General features: G+C 34.0%; 1 protein-coding gene across 1 annotated transcript; it reads right to left on the bottom strand.

The window, feature by feature from the left end:
* Positions 1-531: 531 nt before the first annotated feature.
* Positions 532-12,801, bottom strand: LOC110028001 (serine/threonine-protein phosphatase BSL3). Its single transcript, XM_020729689.1, has 14 exons — positions 12,717-12,801; positions 12,556-12,637; positions 11,055-11,234; positions 9,916-10,189; positions 9,033-9,273; positions 8,468-8,638; positions 7,739-7,977; positions 6,174-6,258; positions 5,988-6,086; positions 5,701-5,900; positions 5,544-5,619; positions 1,789-1,924; positions 1,403-1,542; positions 532-1,173 (listed from the first exon to the last, which is right to left on the bottom strand). Exons 2-14 carry the CDS (start codon positions 12,581-12,583, stop codon positions 1,090-1,092), a joined length of 1,953 nt encoding a protein of 650 aa, XP_020585348.1. The 5' UTR covers positions 12,584-12,637; positions 12,717-12,801; the 3' UTR covers positions 532-1,089.
* Positions 12,802-13,011: the final 210 nt, after the last annotated feature.

The following is a 13,011-nucleotide window of genomic DNA, read 5'->3' as shown; positions in this document are numbered from 1 at the left end:
AGGGGGGTCTGTTCCGGGCAGCTTATTTGGTGCGGTGACGTTATGAAAATGCACCTTGCCTGTTTGGGCAAATTACGTTTTGGTAGCTTATGCGTGTTGAAAACGCTGAAAGCAGTATTTTCATACCGCACCTATCTAGATGCGGTGACAACTTTCTAGCAGCGGTCTGACTTTTTTAAAAAAATAAAAATTTATAATAGCCACCACACCTAGTTTATTAGCAGATTATTTTTAATCAGTTTATCGGCAGATTATTCAATAAACTGCAGCTACCCCAAACAGACCCTAAGTGTTAGTTTAGATGGCTAAGATTGAAGCAATAAAAGGTTTATAAAATAGAACTACATATCAAAAGCTGATGATGATACACTGACCTGAATCAGTTATGAACATATGCAGGAATGAAATAAAAGGCTACCAGCAAACAATTTCTTCAACCCTTCATAAAAATGTTTCACCAAAAAAATAAAAATAAAAAATAAAAAATTTAAATATACTATAATGTACATACCAAGCACAGCTAAAGACATATAGATGAAATGTTCTGCAAGATTACCAATTTTATATGATACAAGACCACAGCACCAGCTGTAAATTATAACATGTAAGCATGAAAATGGGCCAAAAAAAGAAAAAAAAAAAAAGCAGAAAACAAAAAGAGGAGGGGGAAAAAGAAAAGAAAAGAATGCCCTAATTGAAATAGGCCTCTAAACAGTACCACCACATACACACACATATATGAATCTGTGCCAACAGGCAAAAATATACAAGAGGCAAACTTTTAGTAGGGACGACAATGCCAGGAAACTTCTACCCCTCCAAACTAAAGCTCTCTCAAATGAATTTTGCCTGCCAACCATTTGATGATATATCATTAGTGGGTCAGTTTCCAAGAGAATCTCATCTATCTTTCTAGACGTCGATAATCTCGATTGTGTCAGGCTCCAGGTTCATAGGAGGAGAATAATCCACTCAAAGCTTCAAGAAAATCAACGATAGCCAAGCAATCACAAGCCATCATCATCCGACAAAAATTAACTACACAGACATGAGAGACACAGAGAGAGAGAGAGAGGGCAAAGAGCTATATCATATCCATGCGAGAGAACCCCGATCATTTGCGACTTGCGGGCGACCCCTGGTTGGAGTCGGCGGTCGATTTGCATTAAGCTCCTGACATAAAAAAAATGAATATCATAAGTAGCAAGATCAAGAGCCTCAATCATTGCTGTCGGGGCTGGGGCTATTTACATACATATCACCCAATTCTTATGTGTTTACATATATCTTCACATTATCACAATGAAAATACCATTCTATTTCAACTTCTCAAAACAGAAATACAAATTTTCATGCAACATGTCAATACATAAGAATGGAGCGGTATGTCAATAAATGAAACCTGCATCCAAGTATCCTCAATATGGCGCTCTGGGGACGTTTCTGGTGAAGTAATTGCAGGTGGCAGAGGATGAATGAGTTTTGGAACAACCACCAGATCTCTTCCTAAGACTAAGATGGCTCCTGCATTGTTTGCTGTACCTATACTTGTAAAAAATTCAAGAGATTAGCTAAGAGATCTAATAATATAGCAAAAAAATTGGGTTAAGATAGCCTGATCAAAATTTCGATTAGAATGAGTCTTAAGATCTTTGGATCTATTGAGATAAATGCAATACATTAGCAATTAACATTGCATTAAAAATTTCAGTTAGAATATCCCGACGCAACTTTTTTTGATAAAATAAATATTAGTTATGAGCATTGCAATAGATTCGAAGTTCTAACCACAATAGTTGGTCGCCGAGAAAAGAGTAATTAGATGTCCTTGAGCGAAACGTTCAAAACCATCCATTACACATTCATGTGCACGAACTATAAGCTGCAAATCATTGTTATTGCAGAACTCCATAACACGGTCAGGCTGCAGTAAAAAGGCTAAACTTATTAGAAAGAGAGTGGCAAGCCAACGTAATATAAAGAGTGGATGAAATAAAAAAAAATAGAATGGAATAGCAAATAAATTGCCTTGGTTCAGGGGCATTTAGATACATGACACAACTCTTATGTATTTACCTATCTAACACCTGAACATTCATATTTACATGCATAACAATTAAATCTTTAACATCACAAAAAATACCGCCATCATTGCCATTTTAAAATTGAAATACGCGCACTTAATTGCAACATAGTAGTCGAGGGTTTAATTTCCCACCGAGAGGTCGCAGGTTCGAATCGCGCATATTGCGGTTTGGGCTCAAATTTCCCGGGAAAAAAAATGAAATACATATTTTCATGCATAGATTTAAGCATTAATTTGTTATAAATGCAAATATCAAACTTTCGGTGCCCGATATGTAAATACATAAGAATTGTGTGGTATATATATGTCAATTTCTCTTAAATAAAATCAACATACCACAAGCAATCAAATGTCAACGACGAACAAATCTTAGCATATTTGAAGCTATACTTCCATTTTAAAAATGCCGGATGAGCCTTAGTTTATTTGAAGCTAGGCCTCCATTTTAACAATCAAATGCTTACTGGAAGAACATGTGATGATGACATTATACAACAAAGAAACTTGACATTGGAGGCATATAGCCTTAGCCTATTCTTGCATTAATTTTAGAGCGATTTTAAAAATTTTGCAAATATCGTATGGACACCTAAATCTATGTTCGCAGAAAAATGAGGGAATAATGCTCGTATTTTCATAATCAAAAGGTAGAGGAAATATACAATTCATAGTGGATACAAGCCACATAAAATAGAGAAAAGTTAAGTACAATATTATGACCACAATCAGCCCTAAGAACATGGACATTAAGATGCCAATAAGAAGTGAAAAAAGAAACAAGAGAAAAGAAAAATGAAGATTCCATTTGCCATGTCATGCATTGAGCAAAAGGGGCCCTTTCTCACTCAACCCAAACTTAGTTATAACAGAAATAGATAAATTATGAAGGGAATTTCTGGTTGCATAAGTATATTTTGGACACATGTAGGCCCAAATCAATCCTTTATCGATATCAACCTCCCATTTTTAACCCTTTCTAAACTTGTCAAGCATATATTTCAAAGATAGATACTGTTATAATGACAAAAAGTGTTCTTTTCTTTATCTGTCTTTTCTTTATCTGATTATACCCAAAAAAAAAAATAATTGAACTGTGTTAAGTTGTGTTATAACGAGGCTTTCTTGAGCAAGTACTAACCATTTTAATGATCATTAGCATAATTTTTTGTTGTCATAAATATAACATTGTTTCTCTTTTTAAGCAAATATTTACGTACTTAGCAATCATTTTATGAATAAAATGGTCTTCTAATACGGTAGCCTGCAAGTATTGAGAAGAGATACAGATAACAAAAGAAGATATTACTAAGAGAGATGATAATGGTGGAAAATTATTTGCCCAAAGAATAGGAATTTCAAATCTTTCCCTAAGCTAGAAATAACAAGGATTATGATAAAAACCACACCAACCAAAAAACATTTATAGCCCAAGCATGTAGCAAAGACATTATAACCCAAGCATGTATTTTTTGGTCAATTACACGATATGGTGGCGGTAGATGTTGGTTAAGTACTTCAATAACTAGTCAAGTGTTGAATAGTGCTTTTAAAATGAATATTTAATCATTCTCGCTTCCACTAAAAAAATTATTAAGTTTGGTACTCAACAAACTATCTCTTCCATTGAGGATAGCTAATGCTCATGATCAAGCAACACTAGTGACTTAACACCAGTTAATAACACAATCTTTGTTATCAATACATAAATATGGGTACGTCAAGAATGCCTAGGAATATAAGACTATTCTTTCTAGAGAACTCAATAAATATCCTCACAACTTCATGAAAAGAGTTGCCATCGGGCGAGTCCTACAACCACAACGCATGGAGAAACCAACTTTTGACGTCAATTTTCATCATTTCAATGAGAAAACTTCAAATCAAGTGAAACACAAAAAAACTAATTTTAATAGTAAGTATATGATAATGATAGTATTAGCCCAACCAAAATTTGGAGAACTCTCCTACAGATATTTGAGGAATCACTCACCCAAATAAAAGAGTTGTCACTCTCACTCAAACATAAATATAAAGAATTTATCTCTCTAGAACTGCTTCGCACATGACTTTTGTATAGCCTCAAACAGGAAGACTTGGCAGAATAAAAAAAATGATTAATAGAATGCATTCTTCAATGGCCACTTTCCCACTGATGGGGAATATGTGGCATTTCAAGTATTTATACAAAAACTATCATCAATATAATCTCTAGATTTTTTAAGCTCCGCATATCCAAATAAGTTTCCATAGTACACTACTAAAAAAAATTTCAATCAAACTACAGTTAATCAAAAGTTCGGAGTCATTATTAGAAACAACAGTGATTAGTTGATTGCAAGTTGGCAACCGCCATTAGGTCTCTTCATCCCTTGTTGTGGTTAGCATTTTGAATTCTCATTCGTTATATTGTTTACCTAAACATTTATTAGCCATTTTGAAACATCAAGTCATTGAATTTTCTTTTCTAACCTTTTCGCATCTCTCATACGGTTTCCTATTCAATCTGTTTATAATTGCTTTGACAACTTAATTACTTTTTAAAAAAAAAATTACCATCCAACAAAAATAAGAGATTAAAACTATGGAACTTGAATTAATTTACACCAGATCTCAAAACATTTGACAACTCTTCAAGGGTTTAAAACATATCTATCGAGACAATTGAATGTCGACTAAATCTGTTCTCACATACAACCTTTGTTTATCAGGACCCAATGCCAAGTTTGGAAACCAGCATCCGTATATTGATACTCGTAAGGAAACAACTGTGAATTTCTAGACATATAACAAAAAAAAATGTTCTCCCTTATTCAACTTTCTTCAAAGACAAAACACTGAACATTGTATGTTCTATTAAGAAAGAATCTTCCCAAAAGTAATTATCACCCCATGTAGTGTACAGGCGACTCTCTCTCTCTCTCTCTCTCTCTCTCTCTGTGTGAGAGTGCGCTGTTTTTGAGAATCTCAAGCTTACCTATATCTGAAAAGTGTCTTACAAAATGAGTTCTATTAAAGAAGATCCTTATCTTTTGATTAAGGGATGTGATCTCCAACAATCAAAGTCCACATTGATACCACAAATTGTGGTACATGTAAATAAGAAAGGTGATTAATTTAGAAACATAAATAATAAAATTGACTAAAATAGACAAACAAAAAAAGACCCTTTAGTTTCTCATGCCCCATCATTTACACAGTATTTTCTTCCAAATCCCTCAAATATTAGTCAAAAGGATGGACGATGTCCATCTAGCATCTTTATCCATCCCCAAATATAAGTTAAAATATAGCACCAACCAAAACCAACTTCTGGTGTTTCCCTTCCAAAACAACCTTTCAACAAGTAATTTGGAATCTATAATAGTTTATTAAGAGCACAAAAAAAAAAAAAAAACTTTAAAACCCCACGAGAAAAATATAACAACAAAAAAATGTATTGAAATGATAGAAGGCTAACCCCAAAAGTAACAAGACCAGGGCCTCTGGCATTTGGTCTTAACCCTTCAACGCTATCATTCTCTGTTGGATCAGACCTATAGACATAAAAGATAATAATAAACATAACAAGTAGTGCTTGAAAAAAAGCAAAATACAACCATAGAGAAAGGACATACCATAAAAGATCCATAAGAACTACAGATCCTGCTTCCATTGTAATTGGACGTTGTAAGTTCTCAATCTGTCCTATATGATTTATGGACCTCCCAATCCCACCGTGCATGCAAATAATTTTTTTCTCAATTAATGCAGCCAAAGGAAGCCAATTAAATAATCTATTTATCCGATGCCACGCCCAAATTCCATCTCGTTCTCCCTAGCAAGTCACATTAACAAGGTGAGAAAGAAAATTACAAAACCAAAAGGAAATTAGTGAGAAATGTAAAAGTGGTAATATTATTACCATTCTTTCAATGCATTCTATTCGAAAGCCAAACAATGCATTAATATCAGCTGCCTCATGATTTCCTCGAATTAAGTGTACATTATGAGGATGCTCAACCTGCATTATAAAACTTATCATAGTAGATGTCCCAAAATTTTAATCTTATGACTGATGCAAAAAGATTGTTCTTCAGATAAACTATACCTTTAATGCAAGAAGAAGTGTAATAGTTTCCAAACTATGCTGGCCTCGATCAACATAATCTCCTAGGAAGAGATAATCAATGTAACTGTGAATCACAAGACAATGAGAAAATTATGAAATTTTCCCTTAAATAAATAAACTATGAATCACGGGAAAAAACAGATGCAAGTCCAACACAAAGTAGAAAAACTAAGAGATTCCCCAAAAAGCATCCACAGAAAAAAAGGCATGTTTGATTATGTTTTTTGTTCCTTCTTTTTTCTGAAAATAGCCACTTATGCTATGAAACTTGCTTGATCACCTCACTTTTTTTGCCTGCGACAAATCCGCATTGCAACGCTTCACTTATCCTTCTCTCCTCATCAGCTTTCCTACCTCCATTGCTGATCTCCCTATGAAGCTAAAATATGGAAGAATCGAAAGAAAGTCAACTTAGATGATTTCTCAATGGTTCTTCTTTTATTTACACTTGTTAGGTAATTCTTCATGCAATCAGTGGAGGTGGTAATATTGTAAATTAGATTCATCCAAAGGAGCATGGCCAAAAGCATGACATAAAGAAAGATGAAGGTTGCATTGGAAGAGGGTTTGAGAAGTTCTGCTCAGCATCCAACGAAAAGGGGGATTGAATGTTGATGATTAAAATAATTTCAAAAGTTATCATCAGTGAGTTTTGAAAAAGTACAAACTGGTTTAATGTATCCTGGTTTTTGCTATGGGATAGTTTCAAATGTTGTTTATGAATGAATCACTTGTTAAACTCAGAATTCTATAACTTCCATGGAACCAGAGTATGCTCTGCCAGTTTGAAAGGCCATTACTCTGATATGTTTATTTTGACATTACTTTTGAAAATATATTTAATCTAATCTTTAAAAATTATTTCTTAAACTTCTTGACCTCCGATGTGCAGAAAAAAAAGAAGACGGCAATTTTATTCCAAATTATCAACTAATAAGATCATTGATCATTTTCTAAGGCAATCTGCTAAAATTAGAACTATAAGAATTTGATATTCTTTTCACCTTCTTAGGCCAGATTTCAGTTTAAAATCAAAATAACATGCATTTTGGGTATGCACGTCTTTGCGAGTAGTAGAAATGGCCTTGAAAATGCAAGAGTTCTCAAATTTGATTGGATATATTTGTGTGTTACACACACACACACCCCAAATCTTTGCCACACCTAAACACCAGAACTAAATGAGAATCCATCCGTATTCATGGTTTATACATATACCACTAGAGCACGGAGTCGCTACAACTAATTGACAATACCAGCATAAAACAACTATAACACAAACTGCACATCATGCTCTAACATAAATACCAACAATAAAGATTAACAAACAAAAAAAGACAGATTGAATGCCAAGACTTTCTTAAAATCATTACAGCCGAGTAAATAGCATAATCATTACAGAGATTGAATGCCAACAAAATTATGATTATAGCATAAATCAGAAGCATTTTAGGGGATATAGTGGAATCATACCATAGATAAAAAAAGACAATATAAATGCCAATTTAAAATGCTATGTAGATGATATAATGTTAGTATCTTACGCTATATCTCCAGCTGTTGAGGGAGCACCATACTCATCAAATAAGCGCATGAGATCACCAAACTGGCCATGTAAATCACCAAAGATCTTAACAGGAGCCTTAATTTGCAGGACGCTTGGTTCGCTGGAAAATATTCGTTCAGCATTGTCACAGAGATCCGCAATTTCATTGCAGTCCAAGAAAAATTGCCTCCGTACAGGAGGCTTCCAACCACGGGGCTTCAGAAGATGTGCAATGACCTACATCAAGTTAAACCAGAATCATGAGGACACATTAACAATAAAGAAGATTTACATGCATACCATCAATTCCTATGTATTTACATATCAGCACCTAAACTTCAATTTTTACATTCAAGCAACCTTACCTATGCATAAAAAGATGCATCACTTTTTAAAAGTCAAAATGATAGTATTTTTTATGTGAAATGAAAGATTTGGGTGTTATAAATGTAAATAGTGACAAATGAAAGATTTGGGTGTTATAAATGTAAATAGTGAAATATAGGTGTTAGATATGTAAATACATAAAAATTTGATGACATGAATGCAAATGCCCCAAACAATAAATGGAAGAAGGCTGGAACAACTATAAGAAGCCATAATTCAATCTTTCCATTGAATTATGTAATATCCTGACCTCAAAGCATCTTTCCATTGAAAATAAACAAATTCACGGCATGTGTATAATCTCAAAATACTAATTTCTTGATTGGGACTATATGTTAACCTTTTTGGGTACACTATTAATTGACATTTGACGATCCAGTAACTTTCTAGCTGCAGTAGCATTCTCTGGAGTTCCGTAGCTCACTCTTCTGCCCTCATTCTCGAATTGATCAATGGAAAGTTGTCTGACCATCCCCCCCAAAGCACCCCCTGTTTCTGCAGCTACAACAACCTGTGCATGTTAATGAAAGAAATCTTAATTTTTTGTTTCCATAAAATATAAGAAATTAATCAACCTTCCACAAAATAAGATAATTAAATAAGCACATTTTATTAGGCTTACTAAAAAGGTGAATTTACATACAAACCACCTAATTCTTATTTATTTTCATATATATCACCTAAATTTTACTTTTTTTACTTTCAAACCAGCCAGACCTTTCATATCACATCAAAAATACCATTATGTTAAATTTTAAAAAATTCAAATACACCTTTTTATGCATGGATAAGGTGGCATATATGTAAAAATTGAAGTGGTATGTATGTAAATATAAGTTGTTAGATAAATAAATACATAGGAATAAAGTGGTATGTATGTAAATATTCCTAATAAAAATACTAACTGCTCGATGATGTAGCCGAACCCCAAGTGCTGGGGTGTTTGTTGGTATAGAGGAATCCGTTGTTTTAATCAAGTCTGGCATTTGCTTCCCACTTGGAGTAGCTTCAGGACCACCATCATGATCAGCCAACTGCTCAGCTTCGCCATTTATTTGACGAGCCTTGGCAGCAGCCAACGCTGCACTTATTGCCTCGGCTTCCGCCGCTGAGTTTTCAACCAAATACTCTACACCTTTCCTCAATCTTCTGCAATCACCAAACCAATACTTAGTCACATGTCTAAACATCCATATTATTTGTGTAAAGGCATAAAAAAAGATAGCATATAGTGCCTTTTTTCTATTAATGCCATCCAGGTGGACATAACCTCACGTCAAATTTCCAGTTTGGTTTTCATCAAGAAAGGCAATATTGGATAATACCAAGCATATAAACCTCAGTTTCTTAAGAATAATCTTGTCCAATTTGAAAACGGATCCATCAAAGCTGACTGACTGCTCACCTAGGCTTTGCCATAGAACAAACCAAAATTTGGCCTTTGTTGGAGTTTAGTTATGAACAAGCATGAAGAATTGCATGTCTTACGCGTATAATATCGATTTAATTTCAAGAATAATTCATATAATTTCAATTTTTGGTTTTACGGTTTTGCCCGGTTAAATGAAAATTAAAACTAAATTAAAAAATGAGAAGTGAAAATAAACCAAAATGCATTTTTGAAAACAAACCAAAAAAAGTAAAATTGTTCGGGTTTGACTCTATTTTTAAGTTTTGACCAAATAATGCACATAACTAGCATAGCCTAATTGTAGTAATGATGATGATTATGATGAAGAAATGATCAGGTTGTAATAAAACCCACTGACAGCTTCCTCATTAGCGTACCTTTGTCCTTGGAGCATGGCATTTTCAGTGCTTATATCAGTATACATGTCCCCATTGACAGGAGGAGCGACAGGAGTACCGAGGACTACTGAACCATCAGGGACTGATTCAGTGATCACTTGCCTTTCCCTTTCATCGGAGTATGTGTATCCTCCAGGTGATCTCCCTGGTTGAATGTTGGAAGCTGCGGCAACTGCAGCAGCATGAGAAGCTGCAGATGTTGTCTCAGCAGCGGCGAGATCCTCAGCAGCTAGTAGATCATCCAGCAGCACACCTGTAAAAACCAAAATGCAAATAAAGTAGTCATTATAATCTAAATGGCTGCTAAAGTAAGAACCGAAAGATTACTAAATAACAAAAACAAAATGAACCCGTACAATTATTAAAAAAATTAAAAGAAAAACAAGACAAACATTTACGAAGTTTAGTGGTAGTTGCCTCAGAAATATATGATAAACTCAGAAGCAAAAGCCTATTGCAGAAAAATACAATAAATTAACAAGTCTAGAAAACTGAAGACAAACACAAACAGGAATTTCAAACCTAAAAAGCATCGCATGAACCCTATGTCACGCATGGGATTGAAATATCTAAAACAAAGCTTTAAGATTGTTGGATACATGGCGGTGATGTGTCCATGTGGGCACAAACACAAAAGGCATTTTGAAGCGTCTATGCTTTATGGCAATAAAAACAAGAAAGAGCAAGTTGAAACATGAGATTAAGGAAGCCACCAAAAGTCACCTATTTGAGCAAAGATAATAGAAGCAATAATAATTACAATGAACAGGTCACATAATCATAAAGACAAAGAAATTAAAAAATAATAAAAATCTTGGAATTTGATCAAAAGACAACTTTCACCTGCCCATAAATAAATAGAAGATTGACATGCATGCCACTTAGTTCCTATGTATTTACATATAGAAGATCTAAACTTCAATTTTTACATATATGCCACCTTCTATGCATAAAAATGTGTATTTCACTTTTAGAAGTTAAAATAGTAATATTTTTGAGTGATATGAAAAATTTGGGTGTTATAAATGTAAAAAGTAAAGCTTAACTTATTACAAATGTAAATACATGGAAATTGGGTGGTATGTATGTAAACTCTCCTAAATAGATTTTACTCTTACCTCCACGTAATCCTCCATAAATGAATATCATATCGCCGATTGCGGCAGCTGCATGCCTGCACCTCCGTGTAAGTTCAACTGAAGCATCTCCCCCAGCTGTATCAGCACTGTATCTGCCAGTCCTAGGACTTGTCACCACTGATTTTATATCACACCAAACTCCAGCAGCAGTGTCCAGAACTGAAACATGAAAGAATATGAAGCACTTCTCAGATATGAACTATCAAGACTTGCATAGTTATAAAACAAAAAGAGGTCAAAAAATATGACGTGGAAAGGTGCTTGGCTCAGATTGGTCAAAATCTAACTAACAATGGTGAAAGAAAGCCGCAGATCTATAAAAATGCTACATAAAACAGCCATAATATACAAACACAGATGGAATAAATTAAAGCGCTTGCAATGGTTGCAAAAAATAACACCGTGATGCTGAAAAGTTGCAACTTAATACCTCACCCCTCAAGACTGCAGTTGACTTAGCACAAAGCTAAAACTGGACCATGTATTAAGCATAACATTAGGAAGGAAGCATAAAAAATATAATGGTGTTCAACAACAAAAAATAGAGAAAGATGTAAAAATGGTCCCCGGACCCTTTTTAGAGATTTATTATAGTCCAGTAAGTTTATAAAAGTGTCAAATTAGTCCCCAAAATTTTTTAATGGGGGTAAAATAGTCCATCCCGGGGACCATTTTAACCCATATTAAAAGTCTGATGACTAATTTGACACTTTTATAGGCCTGGAATTAAAATGAATCCATGGAAATAGTCAAGGGACTATTCTGACACTTGCAAAAATAATAAAAAAGATGTGATATCAAGATGCCTTATTGACGAACATAATTTAACATTGCACGAAAATATATAGAAACAAATGAAATGGAGCCACTCTTGGCCTGCATGGCGCTTCCATAATTTTTCACCAAATAGCTCAAAAAAATTTTGATTTACATATAAAATGCTTAACCTGTGACATTAATGAGTTGAAGTTAACGAACAGTCCTTTACCAGGTATATATTATTGATAATGACAGCATATATAAATTCTTAAATGAGGTGCCACACAATTTATCAGCTTAAATCACAACTTGAAAGCAAAAAGATATGGATTCAACAATAAATTAGATCTAAAAATGATATTATATGAAGCTAACCAAGACTGAGTCAAAATTCATAATGATGTTTAAAAATGATTATTTACTAATAGCTTCTGGCACTGGATACCGCATAACCATTTACGTTCAAAAATAGCTTCTCACGGAACAAAAAGGCATTTATTTACAATGATTGTTTTCTTTCCTGTCAAATGCCGATATATAGAGGGTGAAATTCATAAAAATTTGAACAATCAAAAAGTTTTTTGGAGGGAAAAAAAACATGCAAGGAAATTTATAAAATGAGCAGCAGTTATACCAAAAATGAGCTGGCAACAAAAGAGGAAGGAATTCAACAAGTATCAAATATACAAAATCTGTACAAGAAATACTCATAATAAATTACCCGCAACACTTGATGAATCTTCCACCATGCGACCACCACCAAGAGCTCCTCCAGATACATGAAGCCTTGCATTGACAAAAACCTAAAAGAATGGTTATGAAGAATATTAATGCATATTTTTACATGATATTAAAGGTTACAAAGTATTGAAAGGCCCTCACAGCTGCATGTTGGTATCTCGGAGAAGGAGAAACACCCGGAGCAATAGCCCACTCCCAGCGTCCATCTCTATGCTTTGCAAGGCCGTATGCACTTGCCAGCGGCTATAATATTAAAAAAAAAAAAAAGGGGAAAACACCAAAAAAAAACACACACACACACACATGAGATGAATAAAAAAGCATAATACTCAGAAAGAATTAAAAAGAAAATATAACATTAGAAAAGGAAAGAATTTTGTTATTTACTACACTGTAAACCTTGGAAGGAGCAAGGAAAATTATACTAATCAAATTC

The sequence above is a fragment of the Phalaenopsis equestris genome, unplaced genomic scaffold, assembly GCF_001263595.1.
Source record: "Phalaenopsis equestris unplaced genomic scaffold, ASM126359v1 Scaffold000479, whole genome shotgun sequence".
NCBI lineage: Eukaryota > Viridiplantae > Streptophyta > Magnoliopsida > Asparagales > Orchidaceae > Phalaenopsis > Phalaenopsis equestris.
Note: the sequence above shows the minus strand (reverse complement) of the source record. Positions and strands in the feature narration are given on the sequence as shown.